The sequence below is a fragment of the Furipterus horrens genome, unplaced genomic scaffold (genome assembly GCF_987537825.1).
Source record: "Furipterus horrens unplaced genomic scaffold, mFurHor1.1.pri manual_scaffold_2, whole genome shotgun sequence".
In the NCBI taxonomy this organism is placed as follows: Eukaryota; Metazoa; Chordata; class Mammalia; order Chiroptera; family Furipteridae; genus Furipterus; species Furipterus horrens.
In genome coordinates this window covers 140,054,906-140,071,111 of record NW_028327172.1, presented here as the reverse complement: position 1 = coordinate 140,071,111, position 16,206 = coordinate 140,054,906, and the positions used below count along the sequence as shown (strand labels likewise).

Sequence of the window (16,206 nt, the reverse complement as noted above, 5' to 3'; positions counted from 1 at the left end):
CTTTTGAGAAATCAGCTGGTAGTCTTATAGGCACCCCTTTGTAGGTAACTCTGCTTTTTACTTGCTACTTTTAAGATTCTCTCTTTATCTTTAACCTTTGTCATTTTAATTATGATGTGTCTTGTCTTGGTGTGTTCCTTTTGGGGTCTAGTTTGTTTGGGTGGGACTCTCTGTGCTTCCTGGATTCTGTGTCTATTTCCTTCACCAAATATGGGGAGTTTTCCTTCATTATTTTCTCACATAAATTTTCAGTTTCTTGCCCTTCCTCTTCTCCTTCTGGCACCCCTTTGGTTTGGATGTTGGCATGTTTAAAGTTGTCCCAGAGTTTCCTAAGCCTCTCCTCATTTTTTTCAATTCTTGTTTCCTCATTCTGTACTGGTTGACTGTTGTTTTCCTCCTTATATTCCAAATCATTGATTTGAACCCCAGTTTCCTTCTCTTCACCATTGGTTTTGTGTGGATTTTCCTTCATTTCATTTAGTGTAGCCTTCACTTTTTCCCTTATGCGTTTGCTATACTCAAGCATATCTGTTAAGCCTGTGAGCATCTTTATCACCAGTTTTTTGAACTCTTTGTCTCTTAGGTTGGCTATCTCCACCTTTGTTAGGTTGGCTATCTCCTTCTCGCTTAGTTCTCCCACTGGAACCTTGATTCATCCCCCCTTTTAGGCCATACTTCTCTGTCTCCTCATTCTGACAGGCTTCTGTGTTTGTTTGCCTTTGTATCTTAGGTAGAGTTGTCGCTCCTGTTACATTGTAAGGGGCGGAGCCTCATGTTTTCTCATCAGTACAGGGCGAACTGTTTCGCCACATCACCACGTTGTGGCGCTGTATGTGGGGGAGGGGCCTGAGAGGGAACAATGCCGCTTGCTCAGCACTCGCCCCTTTTCCAGGCACTTTTCCCACTGTGTATGGGACTGGCGCCCCTCTAGCTGTTGCCCTGGCTGTCATTCCCAGAATGGGTGGGTCTGCGGTTTTCTAGGACGGTGGGGACCCTTTAAACAAGCAGACTTTGCTGAGAGACCGGCAGTTTCTTCCTCTGCCCCAACCCCCACTGGTTTTCACAGTCAGAAGCAATGAGGCTTGATTTTCCCTGGCCCTTGGACCGTGAGCTGCGTGGTCTGGTCTGGTGCTGGGAGCTCTTCCTAGGTGTCCCTCCTGACTTTTTAAAATGTGTGTCTGTGGTTTCCGGCAACCTGCCACTGCCACTGCCACCGCGTCTGTCTCTCCCACACTGTGTCCTCTCCGCCCTGCTCTGCCCCTCCTACCTGTCTGGATGAGTATTTTTTCTTTATATCTTTGTTTGTTGGACTTCCATGCAGCTCGATTTTCTGGAACTTCTGGTTGTTTCTAGCTTTGAGGTAATTGTATTCCTTCTTAGTTGTGGAGGGAGAAACAGCGTGTCTGTCTAGGCCTCCATCTTGGCTGGAAGTCCCCTATAGTAATTTTTATTAAGTACATTGTTACAAGGTTGTGTTAGTAGAGTTTTTTAGTAATTTAGTGTTTAAGGAATGAAAATTCGCTCGTTAACATTTAAGCATGTATTTATGTAGATGTAATTAAGGACTGGGACATTTATTTATAAGGTAATCTGTATTTTATATAGTACAGATACTAACTTCTTTCCCCTTCCTTTACAGGCACTTTAATGGAATTAGGTATCTCCCCAATTGTAACATCTGGTTTGATTATGCAGTTGTTAGCTGGAGCCAAAATCATTGAAGTTGGAGATACACCCAAAGATAGAGCTTTATTCAATGGAGCCCAGAAATGTGAGCATTAATACAACTAAAGAGCCTTTCAAATGTGGGGATTTTGTGGTACAGATGCTTTTCTACAGTCTTTTTTTGTCTGTGATTGTGACATGTACTCTTTTTCTCTCAATTTTTGTCAGTATTTGGTATGATCATTACCATTGGGCAAGCCATTGTGTATGTCATGACGGGCATGTATGGGGATCCTGCTGAAATGGGTGCTGGAATCTGTCTCCTTATAATTATTCAGGTAAGAAATTCTATTTTTTATATAGAGATAACAAAACAGATCCCCCTTTCCTAACAATTCTTTAGGTGATTTCTGTGTTCATTTTCTTTTGAATTATTTAATTATAATATTTTGATTATTGAAGTGACATGTATCGGTTGTGTTGATGTGAAAATTTAAAATTTAATAGCCTCAAAGCTGTGTAACATAATGAATTATGGATCTGCTGCATTTCATCAATTCTAAGATGCACATTTTGATGTCTGAAATCAGGATGTCTTTTTAAAAATATTTTTATTGATTGATTTTAGAGAGAGAGAGAGAGATTTCTTGTTCACTTAGTTATGCATTCATTGATTAATTCGTGTATGTGCCCTGAACAGAGATTGATCCTGCAACGTTGGGGTATTGGGACAACACTCTAACCAACTGAGCTACCCACTAGGGCCTAGGGTGTTTTCTTACAGTTGATAGTGTCTTATAGTTGCTGTCAGCCAGGTGGCAGTTATGATAGTTGCTTTTTCCTGCATGTGTATCAACTTGATTATAGCTGTTCATATTATCACGTCTGTTGTGTATAAAACACATATTTGACTTTAATTAGTTTTTAGGATATCTTCCAAAACTGCTGTGATTTGTTTCTGAAATAAAAAGTTACTGTATGTACACAAAGGCACAGAAAGAGCAAGCTAGATTGCATCTAAAAATAACTTTTTTTGGAAGTAGAAAATAAAATTTCTTTGTAATAAGTTGTGTCATACTTAAATTGGCAGTTTATTTTTCTTTCTTAGTGATATGCTAAATAATGGCATTAGAAATAATACATTCAAGTCAGTGAAATACTATATAAATACCTGTTCATGTATTTTATGAATTTTTTAAAGGATGCTTTGGAACGGAATTTTTGAAGGCTAACATTATTATTATTCTACTAAGTATCTTCAAGTATGTAGTTTGGTAGCTATTTCCGTAATGTACAATCCTTTAAAGTCATTTAGAGAAATTGCCCAAGAATGGATTGTACTTAAATTATGCAGTTATTTATTGGATTTCTTAAAAAAAAAAAAAGTTTAAACATTGGGTATCTGGAGTCCTGCTTATCTTGGAAATGCCTTTTGCTTCACTCTATGAAATTAGGATTAATTCAGGAAATTTTTTCTAATGGTCAGAAGGCTCTAGGTCAGAAAAATAGTCATAAATGAAATCAAAATAGTTACTAGTTTATTTTTTTATGTATTAAGAAATATGGACTCTGGCCGGGAAGCTCAGTTGAGTAGAGTGTTATCCTGATACATGAATGTTGCAGGTTCAATTCCCAGTCAGGGCACATACAAGAAGCAACCAATGAATGCATAAATAAGTGGAACAACAAATCAATGTTTCTCACTCTCTCTGTCTCTAAAAAAAGGGGAGGGGGGTGGAAGAAATGACCATTTCAGACTGGTATGATTAACCATCATTTAAAAAATATATAAGAACCCTTATTTAGGAAGATATCATATAGAGAGCATGATTCAGAACAAGCAGAGTTAGTGTGTTCCGGTATTTATTGGCATCATTAACAATAGAGAGTTTTTTTCTGATGAAATTAGAAGTATTTTGTCTTTTGACAAGGGGAGGAATTTTTAATGAATAATCACAGTTTGGGGGCAGTTTCCTGAGCCCCTGGGTGTTCTCATTTGGTATAAATTACATTTCTTGAAAGAATAACATTGTCATTATTTCTCCATTAAAAAAAAATCTTGATAGGCAAATTTATAGCCCTTGGGAATTAGAGGAAGAAAAGTTGGAATGAATGGAAAGAGCAGATTGTCTGAAAACTGAATTTCATATCTTTCAGTGCTTAAAGTTTCTTCATATGCTTTTGGCATTGTCCAAGATATTGATATACCAATTGTTGCCTTATGTTTTATTAACATTTGCTTTATTCAACCCATAGTTTAGAATAAACCTGATTTTTAAAAAGTGCTTAGAATGGCCCTGGCCAGTGTGGCTCAGTTGGTTGGGTGTCATATTGTAAAGGGAAAGGTCTCTGGTCTGATTCCCAGTCAGAGCACATGCCTGGGCTGCAAGAGGCAACCGACGAATGTTTCTCTCCCTATCTTTCTCCCTCTTCCCCTCTCCCTAAATAAATAAATGAAATCTTTAAAAAAAATTAAAAATTACTCAGAATTGGCATTTACCTCTTAACATTATACATCAGTAAATTTTAAAAAGTATTTTACTAAGGCTGGATTTAGACTTTTATGGAACCTCAGCTGAGCAGTTATGGGTTAGTTAGATAAAGTATTGACATCTTTAAGAGTCAGTTTTAGATTAAGGTGATATAAAATGGAATTAAGCCATTTTACTTCTTCTTTTTTTCTTTTTTTTTTTAGTATTTCAAATCCAGGAATAGTTATATTCCAGGAATGAAACAAGTAAAGTGAATATATATTAATTTGTTTGCATAAATTCTGGTGTTCAAATATTTGTGTTATGGTAAATTCTTCTAGTGTTAATGTATAGGAAATATGTCATGTTTAATCATGGATGGTAGTGACCCATTTGCATCTTTTTAATGCATTGCTAATATTGAAAATGTGTGGGCACACTGAAGACATGATTGGATCAGTGTGTTTTTACCTAGAAACATAGGTTTTAAAAACTTCATGTTGTTATGTAAGGTATTGCTCACCTTCATTATTCTTGTTTCATTCACATGGTCAGTGTCTTTCAACTAGTGAGTTTTGAAAATCTTAAGTAGTGGGTCTTGATTAAAATTTTAAAAAAAGAGAATTGAAACTATCAGTGTGCATGGCATGTTGTATAGGTAAGTATTGTTTTGTCAAACTTAAGTTGTGTGTCTGTGTGTGCATGCATTTGTAGGATTGAAATGTACTGTTATTTTTATTCCTGCCTTAGAGATTCATATAGAGTGTACATTCTGCAAGAGCATGCAGTTAGTATTCAGTTTTTATCACTGTTCTAGTCAATGAAATACTATAACTTCATGGTGTCTAATTCTTTTCATAGGCATGTACTCTTTTTACCATTTTTTATCTTATTTCTTTAATTATAGAAACCATTCCCTATTTAGGTTTCTCTATAATTCCTTTTTTCTGTTAGAAAAATGAGTTTTATTTTCATGGAATATATACAGATTACTCATCATCTGATGGACATTGGTCTGAAAATGTGGTTTGGAGAATTATAGTTAACTAAGAGCTGCTCATGTGATTCTGGACAAGTAATTTAATCAGTCATTTAGTCAGAAGCCCATGATACTTTTTGGTTGGTTGATAGTTTATGGACAGCTATTATTCCCTTCATCAGCTTGGATTTCTGTATGATTAGGAGTATTTATCTTTACATAATTGTGGTCAAAATAAAGTCTCAGTAGTAAGTCATAATTTCTTTTTGTCAAAATGTCAAACTTTATAAACAGTAAAGGGTTTATGAGCTCATTTAAAAGTTTTGAGAATGGTACTCTTTTCCAATCCATTCAAAGTTAAACTAAAAGACTGTCAGTAGACAAGTTAGACATTGTACAACCACTGAAAGGACAGTTAAGCATGCTTAGTATGGTGTACTGTAGTTTGCTCTCTCTTCTAACAGGGTTATGTCAGGGACACTGAAGAGGGATGCTTCAGAGCTGGGAGGAATAGAAGTGGCATTTCCTCACTTCTGTAGGATGGTGTCTTTATAGTGGGGACAGGCATGAGAAGCATATCTCCTTCTTGCTTGATTAGGTTACTGAAGTGTGGGCAGTAGTCATATGACCAACGTCACTTTCAAGGCTAGGGCTTATTTTTAATTGGTGCATGCTTTTACAGAAATGTCTTCTCCAAAAGGAAAATTAAGAATTTTCAATCTCATATAAATTAAAGTTAGTATACTTTCACTTTTTAAAAAAATATGAGCTTAAGAACATAGTAAACCCTTAACTGTCCTCAAATTTACATTCAGACTTTGTCACTACATGTATAGAATATATTTTTATATTGTCGTAATCTGTGTGTGTATTGTACTCTGCTTTTTGACTTATTCTATAGACATTATATATAATATAAATACATAATATATACAATATTATATATAATGTTTTAAAAACATATCAACCTAGTTCACATATCTTTCCTTTCATGGCTGTGTGCAGTTGCAGCTTGTTATACCATAATTCATTTGTCCTTTCACTTACTTGGAGGTATTTGGGATATATTCAATTTCTTGAAGTCTAAATTTTACAACTTGAACATTTTTGTTTCATAGTGGTCTTTCCAATAAGCCTTATTTAAAGGAATAAGCCATATTTCCCTTATTGTAAAGAAAACTGTTTAGATGGTAATGTCTATTTTAAAAGTTAAAATGTGGGCTACATAACATAGCAATATTTTCAATCTTCTGATGTTCAGAATTGGCTTCTGACTAAACCAAAGTGGGTTAAAAGATGCAGAGAGTCATAATAGTAATATTGCAACCATTAGATTTGAATGTTAGAAATGCCCATACTTTGAAAGTAGGCATTAGTGTTTGTCTCCCCTTTCTTGAGTTTTTTCTTGCTTCTGCTTACTTGCATTTCTTTCCCCACAGTTGTTTGTTGCTGGTTTGATTGTGCTGCTGTTAGATGAGCTGCTACAGAAAGGTTACGGCCTGGGGTCTGGTATTTCCCTCTTTATTGCCACCAACATCTGTGAAACCATTGTCTGGAAGGCCTTTAGTCCCACTACTATTAACACTGGCAGAGGTACATCACATAGTGACTGCAACTGCACTGCGCGAGTGTTGCTGGATGGGTACGGGAAAAAAGGAACTCGTCACAGAGTAGTCATGCCTGTAGACATCTGGGTGTGCTCTCTCGGAGGACAGTTGATACATATTGTTCAAAAGTTAATAGGCATAGATTTGTGGGGTATGGAATATTACTTTAAAAAGAATATCTAAATTTCAGCCTCTGCTGATTTAAAATTTCAGTGGTTGCAAACATTTCAAAAATTTTATTTGTTTAAGCCATTGCTGCAGAACTCATCAGTTTGACTGATTTCATTATTCCTGGGGGGATCAAAAGGTAGTAGATTAAGATTTTTCAGATGAAAAGACTGATATTCTTTGTATCATCAGGGAGCACAAATACTTGGCTTGGTAATAGCGCCTAAATTTTGAAATATATCATTATGTCTTTTCCCCTTACCCATATCTGCTTCTCTCAAATGCCATCCTAGATTTGTAATGTTAACATGTGAACTGATCCCAGCCTTAAGAAAATAGCAACAATGGTTTGTTAATGTTCCTGGTAAAATAAACTTAAAGGCAAGTTTGATAGAGTAACATGTATCTTTTGATTCTGACCTCTTTACTCTGCTTTGCTGCTGCTGCCCCTCCCCACCCTCCTGACACTTTCTTCCCTTCCCAAAAGTAAAGGAGAAGCAAAACATTATGAACTAAATATTTTTTTGGTTTATTCTCCTTTGACTGTTTCATCAAGAATAGTCTCTTGAGAAAACTTCAGATCAATACTAAAAAACACATTTTGCCTTAATGATTTAAATACTTTTAGAAGCTCCACATATGGCTGTATCATAAACACATGAATTATTTTGACTCATATTTTCTGCTTTGTGCTGGAGTGTCAAGGTTATTTGTTTTGACCTTTGGGACACATTTGAATGATGCGTTTACAGGTCATTTCTCTCTCGGTTTATCAGGTACCGAGTTTGAGGGTGCAGTCATAGCTCTGTTTCATTTACTGGCTACCAGGACCGACAAAGTCCGAGCTTTACGGGAAGCTTTCTACCGTCAGAATTTACCCAATCTCATGAACCTCATTGCTACTGTTTTTGTGTTTGCTGTTGTTATATATTTTCAGGTAAGTATACTCTCTTTCCTGAAGTAAGTGGGATGTGGATTTTTATTTTGCTCTTAAAGAGAAGAATGCCATTTGAAATGTTAGTATCTAATAAGTCAGTTTCAAAATCTAGTCAAGCAAGCAAATAATTCATTTCTTGAGACTGAGGTGAAAAGTAAAAAGAATGAAAATGAAATAAAAAGGGATTTCTGTTTGTGTGTGGAAGGGTTAAGTTTTATTATGATTATTTTTTCATACTCCCTACTGTTACTGTTTTGACTCTGTGTATGCTTTATGTATATGTACAGTTCCTCTTCTAATTTTCATTTTTTAGGGATTTCGTGTTGACTTGCCCATCAAGTCGGCCCGGTATCGAGGACAGTATAGCAGCTACCCCATCAAGCTCTTCTATACCTCGAACATCCCCATTATTCTTCAGTCGGCCTTAGTGTCAAACCTGTATGTTATTTCCCAGATGCTGTCTGTGCGATTCAGTGGCAACTTTTTAGTAAATTTACTAGGACAGTGGGCAGTGAGTATTTTGTTATTTATTCTGTGTTCAAATTTATTCTAATTTGCATTTCTGGTTTATATTTTTAACTGAAAGAGATGAGCCATAATTGAAGCAGTTGGTATAATGTTTTCTGAGTCACTTACCTAGAAAGCATTTTCACATCTTGTTTGAGTGACGTTTGAGGCTAAAATCACAGTGGCTCTTATGATTATCTGTTTTGTAATCTTATTCCACTATTGTCTAGAATAATGATTTTTAAAAAGCTACTTGTTTTCTTCCTTTAAAAAAAAAATGTTTTTTTATCCTTGCCTGAAGACATTTTTTTATTATTATTTATTGAGAGGGGAAGAGAGAGAGAAAGAAAGAGAAAGAGAGGGAAACAACATGAGAGAGAAACATCAACCGGTTGCCTTGTCATATTTGAACCCGCAACCCGGGCTTGTGTCCTAACTGGAAATCAAAACCATGGCCCGTTGGTCTGTGGGACAGTGCTTCAACCAACTAGGCCGCACTGGCCAGGGCCAAGAAGCTATTTGTTGATAATGTATGGGATACAGAAATTATTCTTTCTTGTTTCCTCATTTTTCATGGTCCGAATAGCAGTAAACTAGTTTGTGATTAACTGGGCCGGAGACAGGCATGTAATTACTAGACTGAATAGAGAACAGAGTTGCTAGAAATAGAATTGGTCAGTAAATAGAATAGTAAATTCTGATTTCCTTTTACAGGTCCTTTTTATCATAGCTTCTTCTAAAGCATTCCAGCTACACTGCTATTGAAGTGTTGTAGGATTGGATTTGATTGGTTTAAATTCTATCACCTGACCAGGGAGTAGTCTTGCCTTCCTTCTAGAATTTGTGATCCACTAAAGAATATTATTATTTTTAGTCATTAAACTAATATATGGTGCTTATTCTGTGTAATCATCTTATTATGCTGTCTTTTGTATTATAAGTTAATAGTGACAGATACATTTCTGTTTTTACTGAAGCTAATTTCTAAAGAAATTTAAAGTTTAATAGGGTAAGACAGTGGCTCTTGAATGTTAGTTGGAGGAAATAGGATTCCCTTTATGTATAATACTCTTTTTCCATTTATTTAACAGAAATGAGATTACCCGTTATAAGGGAAGGAAACTTTTTTTCCCCTTGTAAGCTAATAGTCCAATAATAATTATTACTATAATTTCAAAGTAATAAATGCATTGAATGGTTATATATAGTGTGTTGTGACCTTGACTAAGTTTTTTTTTAATAGAATTATTGTGAAATTGAATTTGTCTATAAGCAGTGCATTTGATTTGGGAATAGCAATTCTAGGGGCACAGTAAAAGAATCAATTGGAAATTATAAATTCAGGAATTAGATATTTTAATCATTTCAACCAGAAATTGCTTTCCCGTACCATATATCCCAAAACCTACTTAATATGAGCAAACATATGCTGTTACTATAAACATTCTTAAATATTTGTGTGGATAGAAATCCCATTCTATATATTAAAATACTTTTATACTATACAACAAACAAGATAAGGTTTAGGCACTGAGTTGTTAGACTTCTGTCAATATTTCATTTGATTTTATTTTTAATAGAATACTTTGAAATGAAAGAATCATGTGTAAGGGCCGTCTTGTGTTACATATTCTTATATAGTTCAGAAAGTTTCAGATTCTAAATGTAATCAGAGATTGACTACCAATGTAATGTTTCTTCAAGGAAGGAAGAAAGATTCTTATAGATGTGTTATAATTTTTTTAAAAATTGCTTTTCTCTTAATAATATATCTACATATTTATGTAAGAGTTGCTCACTATATAATTTTGAAGGAGGGAAGATATTAGATACAAAAGCAAATCCTCAGGTTATATACAGCCATTAGCTGTAGGTGCTTTGAACTGAAAACATTGTCATAATTTTTGAGGAGTTTAAACAGTTATAAAAACTGAATGCATGACAAGTTGGGTTGCCCATTTGTTCTTTTCATTCTTGTTCTGTAGGATGTCAGTGGGGGAGGACCTGCTCGCTCTTACCCAGTGGGAGGCCTTTGTTACTATCTTTCTCCTCCTGAGTCCATGGGTGCCATATTTGAGGATCCTGTCCATGTGGTTGTTTATATCATCTTCATGCTTGGATCATGTGCATTCTTTTCTAAGACGTGGATAGAAGTGTCTGGTTCCTCAGCCAAAGATGTAAGTATTTGGCTTATTTCAAAATAAAATTTATGAATTTTAGGTGTCAGAGCAGTAGTTGATACTCTTAATTGCTTTTGTAATTAAAACTTTAATTCAGACATTCTTAATGAGGCAGTGTTACCCCCCAGGGGGTTAAAAATTGGTTCCTGGTAGGTGAAACATTTATGGATTTTATAATGGTTTGTGACCCTCCAGAGCTCCACCCAGCTGACAAAATCTTAGTCCTTAGTATTAATTTTTCTTGAGGGAGGTGATAGTTAAAAAAAAAGAAAAGACAAATGCTGGTTTAATGTATGTGTATGGGTAACGTGGTTGTGCTGTATTGTAACCTCAGACTCCTCGAGTTTAATAGCAATGGTAGGACAGTGCCCGCTTCAGGGTGGTTGTAACTTACTAGAGTGTGGAAAGCACTTCATACAGAACCAGGAAGAGTTAACAGTGAGGCATCAAGAGTTTCATTTTAAAAGTTGTTTCTCTCTTGACAGGTAGCTAAACAGCTTAAAGAACAGCAAATGGTAATGAGGGGCCACAGAGATACCTCTATGGTTCATGAACTTAATAGGTAAGGTCATTAGATTTCATTCTTGATGGGGGGGGTGGGGAGTAGAGGCACGTGTACTCAGTTTTTAATCTTTCATTTCTTGCCAAATGTTATTCTTTGTTAAATTCATATTGGAAGCATTTCTACTTCACACAAAAGGAACAAAATTTCACACAAAACTTAATTGTACTCCACATCAAACTGACATCTAAATTATTTAAATTGGAATTGTGTTCCCCTTCACAGCCCAGCTAAGTATTGAAATGTAGATAGGAGATTCTCATTGTTGTCTGGTGGTGATAAAATCACATGGGAGCTTTTAAAAACTACAAATACTGCACCTCCAGGAATTGTGACTTATTTGGTCCGGAAGGGTCCCAAGCATCAGCTTTTTGTTAACAATTTTCTTAGTATTCACATACTATTTAAATCACTCATTTGAAGTATATGGTGTAGTGTTTCTTTTTCATTATACTGTTAAGTGTGTAATCATTACACTTTAATTTTATAAACATTTTCACCACTCAGAGAGAAACCTTGTGCCCATTAATTATTTCCCATTCCTACCACTTTCCCATCCCGACAGCCCCAGGCAACTTTTTACCTTCTGTCTCTATAGATTTGCCTATTCTGGACATTGCATACATGTGGAATCACGTAATATGTGGTATTTTGTGAACAGCTTCTTTTACTTAGCCTAGTGTTTTCAGAGTTCATTATCTGTTAATAATATTCTGTCTGGATAATACCATTTTGTTTATTCATACAGCAGTTGCAGAAATTTGGGTCGTTTCTACTCTTTGGCCATCATGAATGTTATGAACATACTTGTAGGTTTGTGTGGACATTTTCATTTCTCTACTAGTGGAATTGTCAGGTCATATAGTAACGGCCAAATTATCTTCCAGAGTGTACGTGTATGAAGGTTCCAGTTGCCACACATCCTTTCCAGCACTAGTTTTGGCTTTTTGATTAGTATGTAGTCACCTAGTGGGTAAGCAGTGATATCCCATTGTGGTTTTGATTTGCTTTTCCTTGATGAGTAATGATGTTGAGCATCTTCATGCCTTCATCAGCCATTTTTGTGTATTGTCTTTAGAGGACTGTCTATTCAAATCTTTTGCTCATTTTTTAAATAGGGTTGTCTTTGTTACTGAGTTGTAAGATTGTTTTAAAAATTGTTTTGGATGTCTCTTTAGGTATGTTATTTGTAAATATTTTGTCTCTGGGTTACCTTTTCAATTTCTTAATCATGCCCTTTGATGCACAAGTTTTTAATTTTGATGAAGTTCAGTATGTTTTGTCTTTGGATGCTTTGTGCTGCTTTTGGTGTTGTATCTAAGAAACCACTGCCTAACCCAAGGTCACAAGGATTTATTCATTTTTCTCTTAGGAGTTTCAGCTCTTACATTTCAGTCTGAGATCCACTTGGAGCTAATTTTTGTGTTTGGTGTGAGATATGGGTCTAGATTTCTTCTTTTGCATGTGGACATCCAATTGTTCCAGAATTTTTTGTTGAAAAGTCACTAGTATTTTTGTTTAAACTTTAAGAACATAGATTTCAGAGAATAGTATAATGAATCTGCATCTACCCAAGTATATCCATCTTCAGTAGTTAATATTCTATCACTCGTTTCATTTACCATCCTCCTATTTTTTTTTTTTTTTTCTGGAGTATTTGAAATACAGTCCCATTATAGATAATGGGTGGTTCTAAAATGCAGCCAAGGTTGAGTTACCGTTGGAGTAGTATTATCCAACTCTGGTCTCATAATCATGATTTTTAGAATTCATTTTCAAATACACTGTTTAGAAGAAGGAGCTAAAGGTTCTCCATTTTAAGATAGTAAACATTTTAATACTTAAATCTCGTTGAGGATTGTAATCTGGCATCAAAATCATGTGTTGCCTTTCTTGGCTATTTACTGGTTTCTCATAATTAGGGAGAAAGTCATTCCCTTAGTCAATTTTCATCAACACGTAACTGCTATGGACAACCCATGAGTACTGCAGACTGTTCCCTGTTGGATTAGATAATTACATTTCAGTATGTTATTGATTGTTACCCGTTTCACTTCCCTCTGCTGCCTGACTTGGTTTTGTCTTCTAGGTATATCCCCACCGCGGCTGCGTTCGGCGGTTTGTGCATTGGCGCCCTGTCAGTGTTGGCCGACTTCCTAGGGGCCATTGGCTCAGGCACTGGAATTCTGCTTGCGGTCACTATTATCTATCAGTATTTTGAAATATTTGTTAAGGAACAGGCTGAAGTAGGTGGGATGGGTGCTCTGTTTTTCTAAATGTTCCAATACTTTTTGTGTGTGAAGGGAAAACATTTTGACACACTGTTTTTGTCAAATAATGCTGGCTTCCCCTTTCTCCCCTCATTTTTTTTCAAGTGCTAATTGTCCCATTTCTGAAATGGGCACCAAGCTAAGCCTGTGTGCAGCATTAGTACCAGCTGCCTTAAAACTGAAGTTTACATTATTCATTAGAAAATACACATGTAGTGTTGCCTGTGATGCTGGAAACCAATGTACCCGCCTTACTGTGTTCAGATGTGATGGTGAGGTGACATGGATCAGTTTTACACACAACATTCAAAACACTCAGTACTCCCCCCACTTATTTAAAAATAATTGTAGTTCAAATTGCCACTTTCCAGTATTTTGGGCTTAGTCAATGAGTTCTGGAACATTTATATCTGTTTTAGATATAATTACTTTTTATACTTTTCAAACTTATAGTATCCATGTTACAGCCCTCCCTTCCCCATCCCTTCCCTTTTATTTGTCCCTTCTCAAAGCAGCCACTTAGCCCAGATGGGCAAAATCAAGCTTCTTACAGCTTCTGTCACTAGAAAAACTGCTTATAATTATCCCTGTTTTCCACCCTTTCTCCCAGTGACAGCACAGTTGGTGCTGTTTTTACTGTATTGGCTATGCCTTTGAATTCCAAGTCACTTGAGAAAGCTCTTTCAAGATACTATGCCCCAGTTTTTTTTAAATCCTTAAAGCAAAGATGTAATTCTCAAGCAGTGTCTGTAGTTCAGTGGGGGTGAACAATGAGTAATTCATGCTAGGAATCTGTGTACGTTGTTGTACTTTATAGCAGCAACATGAGTGTAAACAATAGACTATAAACTTTTATTTAGTACAACTGTTTCAGTTGTGTTGGAAAAATAAAAATCTGATATTAAATGCTTGGTGTAGGTTCTTTATATTCATACAAAATTCATCCTGAGATGCCTGTTGCAAGAAGTTAAATGTGATTAGTGTTTAATCTTAAAATATTGAGCAACTTAGGGTTGCTCAGTTATGTCACTGACATTTGGAGACAGCAAAACAGTAGTCTCAAATGATACCCCGACCCCCATTTGAAATAGCAGTTCTTTATTAAGAATTCACTTTTAAAGTATGTACTTTATTGTCCAAAAAGAGATCAAACTTAATTTTTGGAAGACTTCCTTTTCAGAAGTATGGTTTTCCATCATTGTTTATCTTCTTAGTAAGCACAGGAAGTAGATCTTATTTAACTTAGGATCACAGGCAAATAACTACCAGGGCAAAGGCAGATAAAGTAAGATAATAGAAAGGATGGTCAACTGGTGAACATCTCCAAAGGGCTGCAGACTATCATTACCACAGGAATAGGGATCTAGTGTTGTTATATCCGATTTTTTTTTCAAGAGAAGGTAAAAAATTCAGCTTTTATAGGAAACCTTCAACTTTTAAATTTTGACAAATTAACAGTGCCAGCTGATGAAAATGCCTAGACTTCAAGTTCTCAAACTAATTTCCAAAGCATAGCCTTTGATGTTTATAGGTAACATAAATGGCATTAGGGTTATGTTCAAGGATTTAGCTGTCATTTCTCCATTGCATTCTTAGGAGTGAAAAGCAGAAAGGACAGGGTCTTGTTATGAATGTCTCTGTCTACAGGTTAGAGTATGTTTCGCAGTTCCCCTATAGAGTGGCTTAGGAAGAGCTGGCTTGTTTGGAGAGGTCTTTGCTAGAACCTGTGTATTTTATATGTGCCTTATTTCTTGATTTTGGAAGAAGGAAGTAACCAAGGGAAATTAAAGGACTTGGTTCTTGAGAGCTCAAGGAAAAGGATTAAGATCTCTGGATAATTATGATCCCTGTGTTTAAAAGTGAGGATTTAAAAAAAGGGGTTACAGGCACAAGGGAAGGCTACTATATTGGAGCAAGTAGTTGGGGCTTAATTTTCACAATATATATTGGGAGAGTAGACTTGATTTATATAGTTCTGTGGTTCCAGAATTCTTTCCATCCTTAAGAAGTACATTACACAGACAGATCTTATATTTATGCTCAAAAATTTCTCTGGTAAAGTCAGTGAACCTGTAGACAAATGGAATGTGTTGCAGCATTTTTGGCATCAGTATCCTGATATTATCTGTTTCTGAGGGGCCTGGCTAACCCCTGGGTTGAGGGCTCAATCCTGACAGAGCTGGCCAATGAGAACCATCCTGAGACTTCTACTGGGGGCTAGGCTGAAAAGGTAGTCACCCTGGAGTTGTTGGAGGCCATAAAAGTTAACCCAAGATTCCAGTTCAGCAAAGAGGTAAGAAGATGGCCCAGTAACCCTGGTAGATGTTTTGGACAACAGGCTTTAGGCATGGCGTGAGTCAGAAACAATCAGTTTTTCCTCTAAAGTAGTTCGTATTGGGTTTCTGGTACTTGCTAACCTTGCTGGCTACACACAGGATTGAACACCAAGACAAATGCCTCAAACCATATAAATCTTATTACCATGGATTTGGTTTTTTAGAAATTTCAAATACTTTTTGAGGTAAGGATAGGAAATGAGATTCTAAAGTGTGTTTACATGCTTCAGAGGGAAAGGCCCTGTATTTTCATTAGTTTCTTAACCTTGTTATAGTGAATGGAATCAATCATTTTTCATTACATAAGAGCTGGTTTACTTTCAGTATTAGGTGAATATAATGACAATAGCTAAATGTAAGCATTTGCTTCTCATAAATGTTACTTTCATCCTCTGCTATGCAGATTAATTCCATATAGCAGAAAATTCATTTAGGAGGTTTCAAGAAAGCCCTATATAGGTTTGTTTTAAAAGTGTTTAACAGTAATGCAGTAAATGGTTATTTGCATACTCAGCTATATAATT

General features: G+C 35.8%; 1 protein-coding gene across 3 annotated transcripts in view; it reads left to right on the top strand.

Annotated features, from left to right (window-relative positions):
• SEC61A2 (SEC61 translocon subunit alpha 2) overlaps positions 1–16,206 on the top strand; it is a 38,844-nt gene that overhangs the window by 10,943 nt on the left and 11,695 nt on the right. For 2 of the 3 annotated variants that reach the window (XR_016509073.1, XM_090266538.1), the window contains exons 5-11: positions 1,640–1,771; positions 1,894–2,003; positions 6,555–6,708; positions 7,667–7,827; positions 8,141–8,338; positions 10,320–10,511; positions 11,000–11,076. Coding sequence is in view for 2 of the 3 variants with exons in the window: in XM_090266538.1 (XP_090122664.1) it covers positions 1,640–1,771; positions 1,894–2,003; positions 6,555–6,708; positions 7,667–7,827; positions 8,141–8,338; positions 10,320–10,511; positions 11,000–11,076 (1,024 nt within the window). In the remaining variant the exon portion in view is untranslated. Of the gene's footprint in view, positions 1–1,639; positions 1,772–1,893; positions 2,004–6,554; positions 6,709–7,666; positions 7,828–8,140; positions 8,339–10,319; positions 10,512–10,999; positions 11,077–13,165; positions 14,253–16,206 lie in introns of those variants that run through there. The other variant, XM_090266537.1, reaches the window with a different exon arrangement.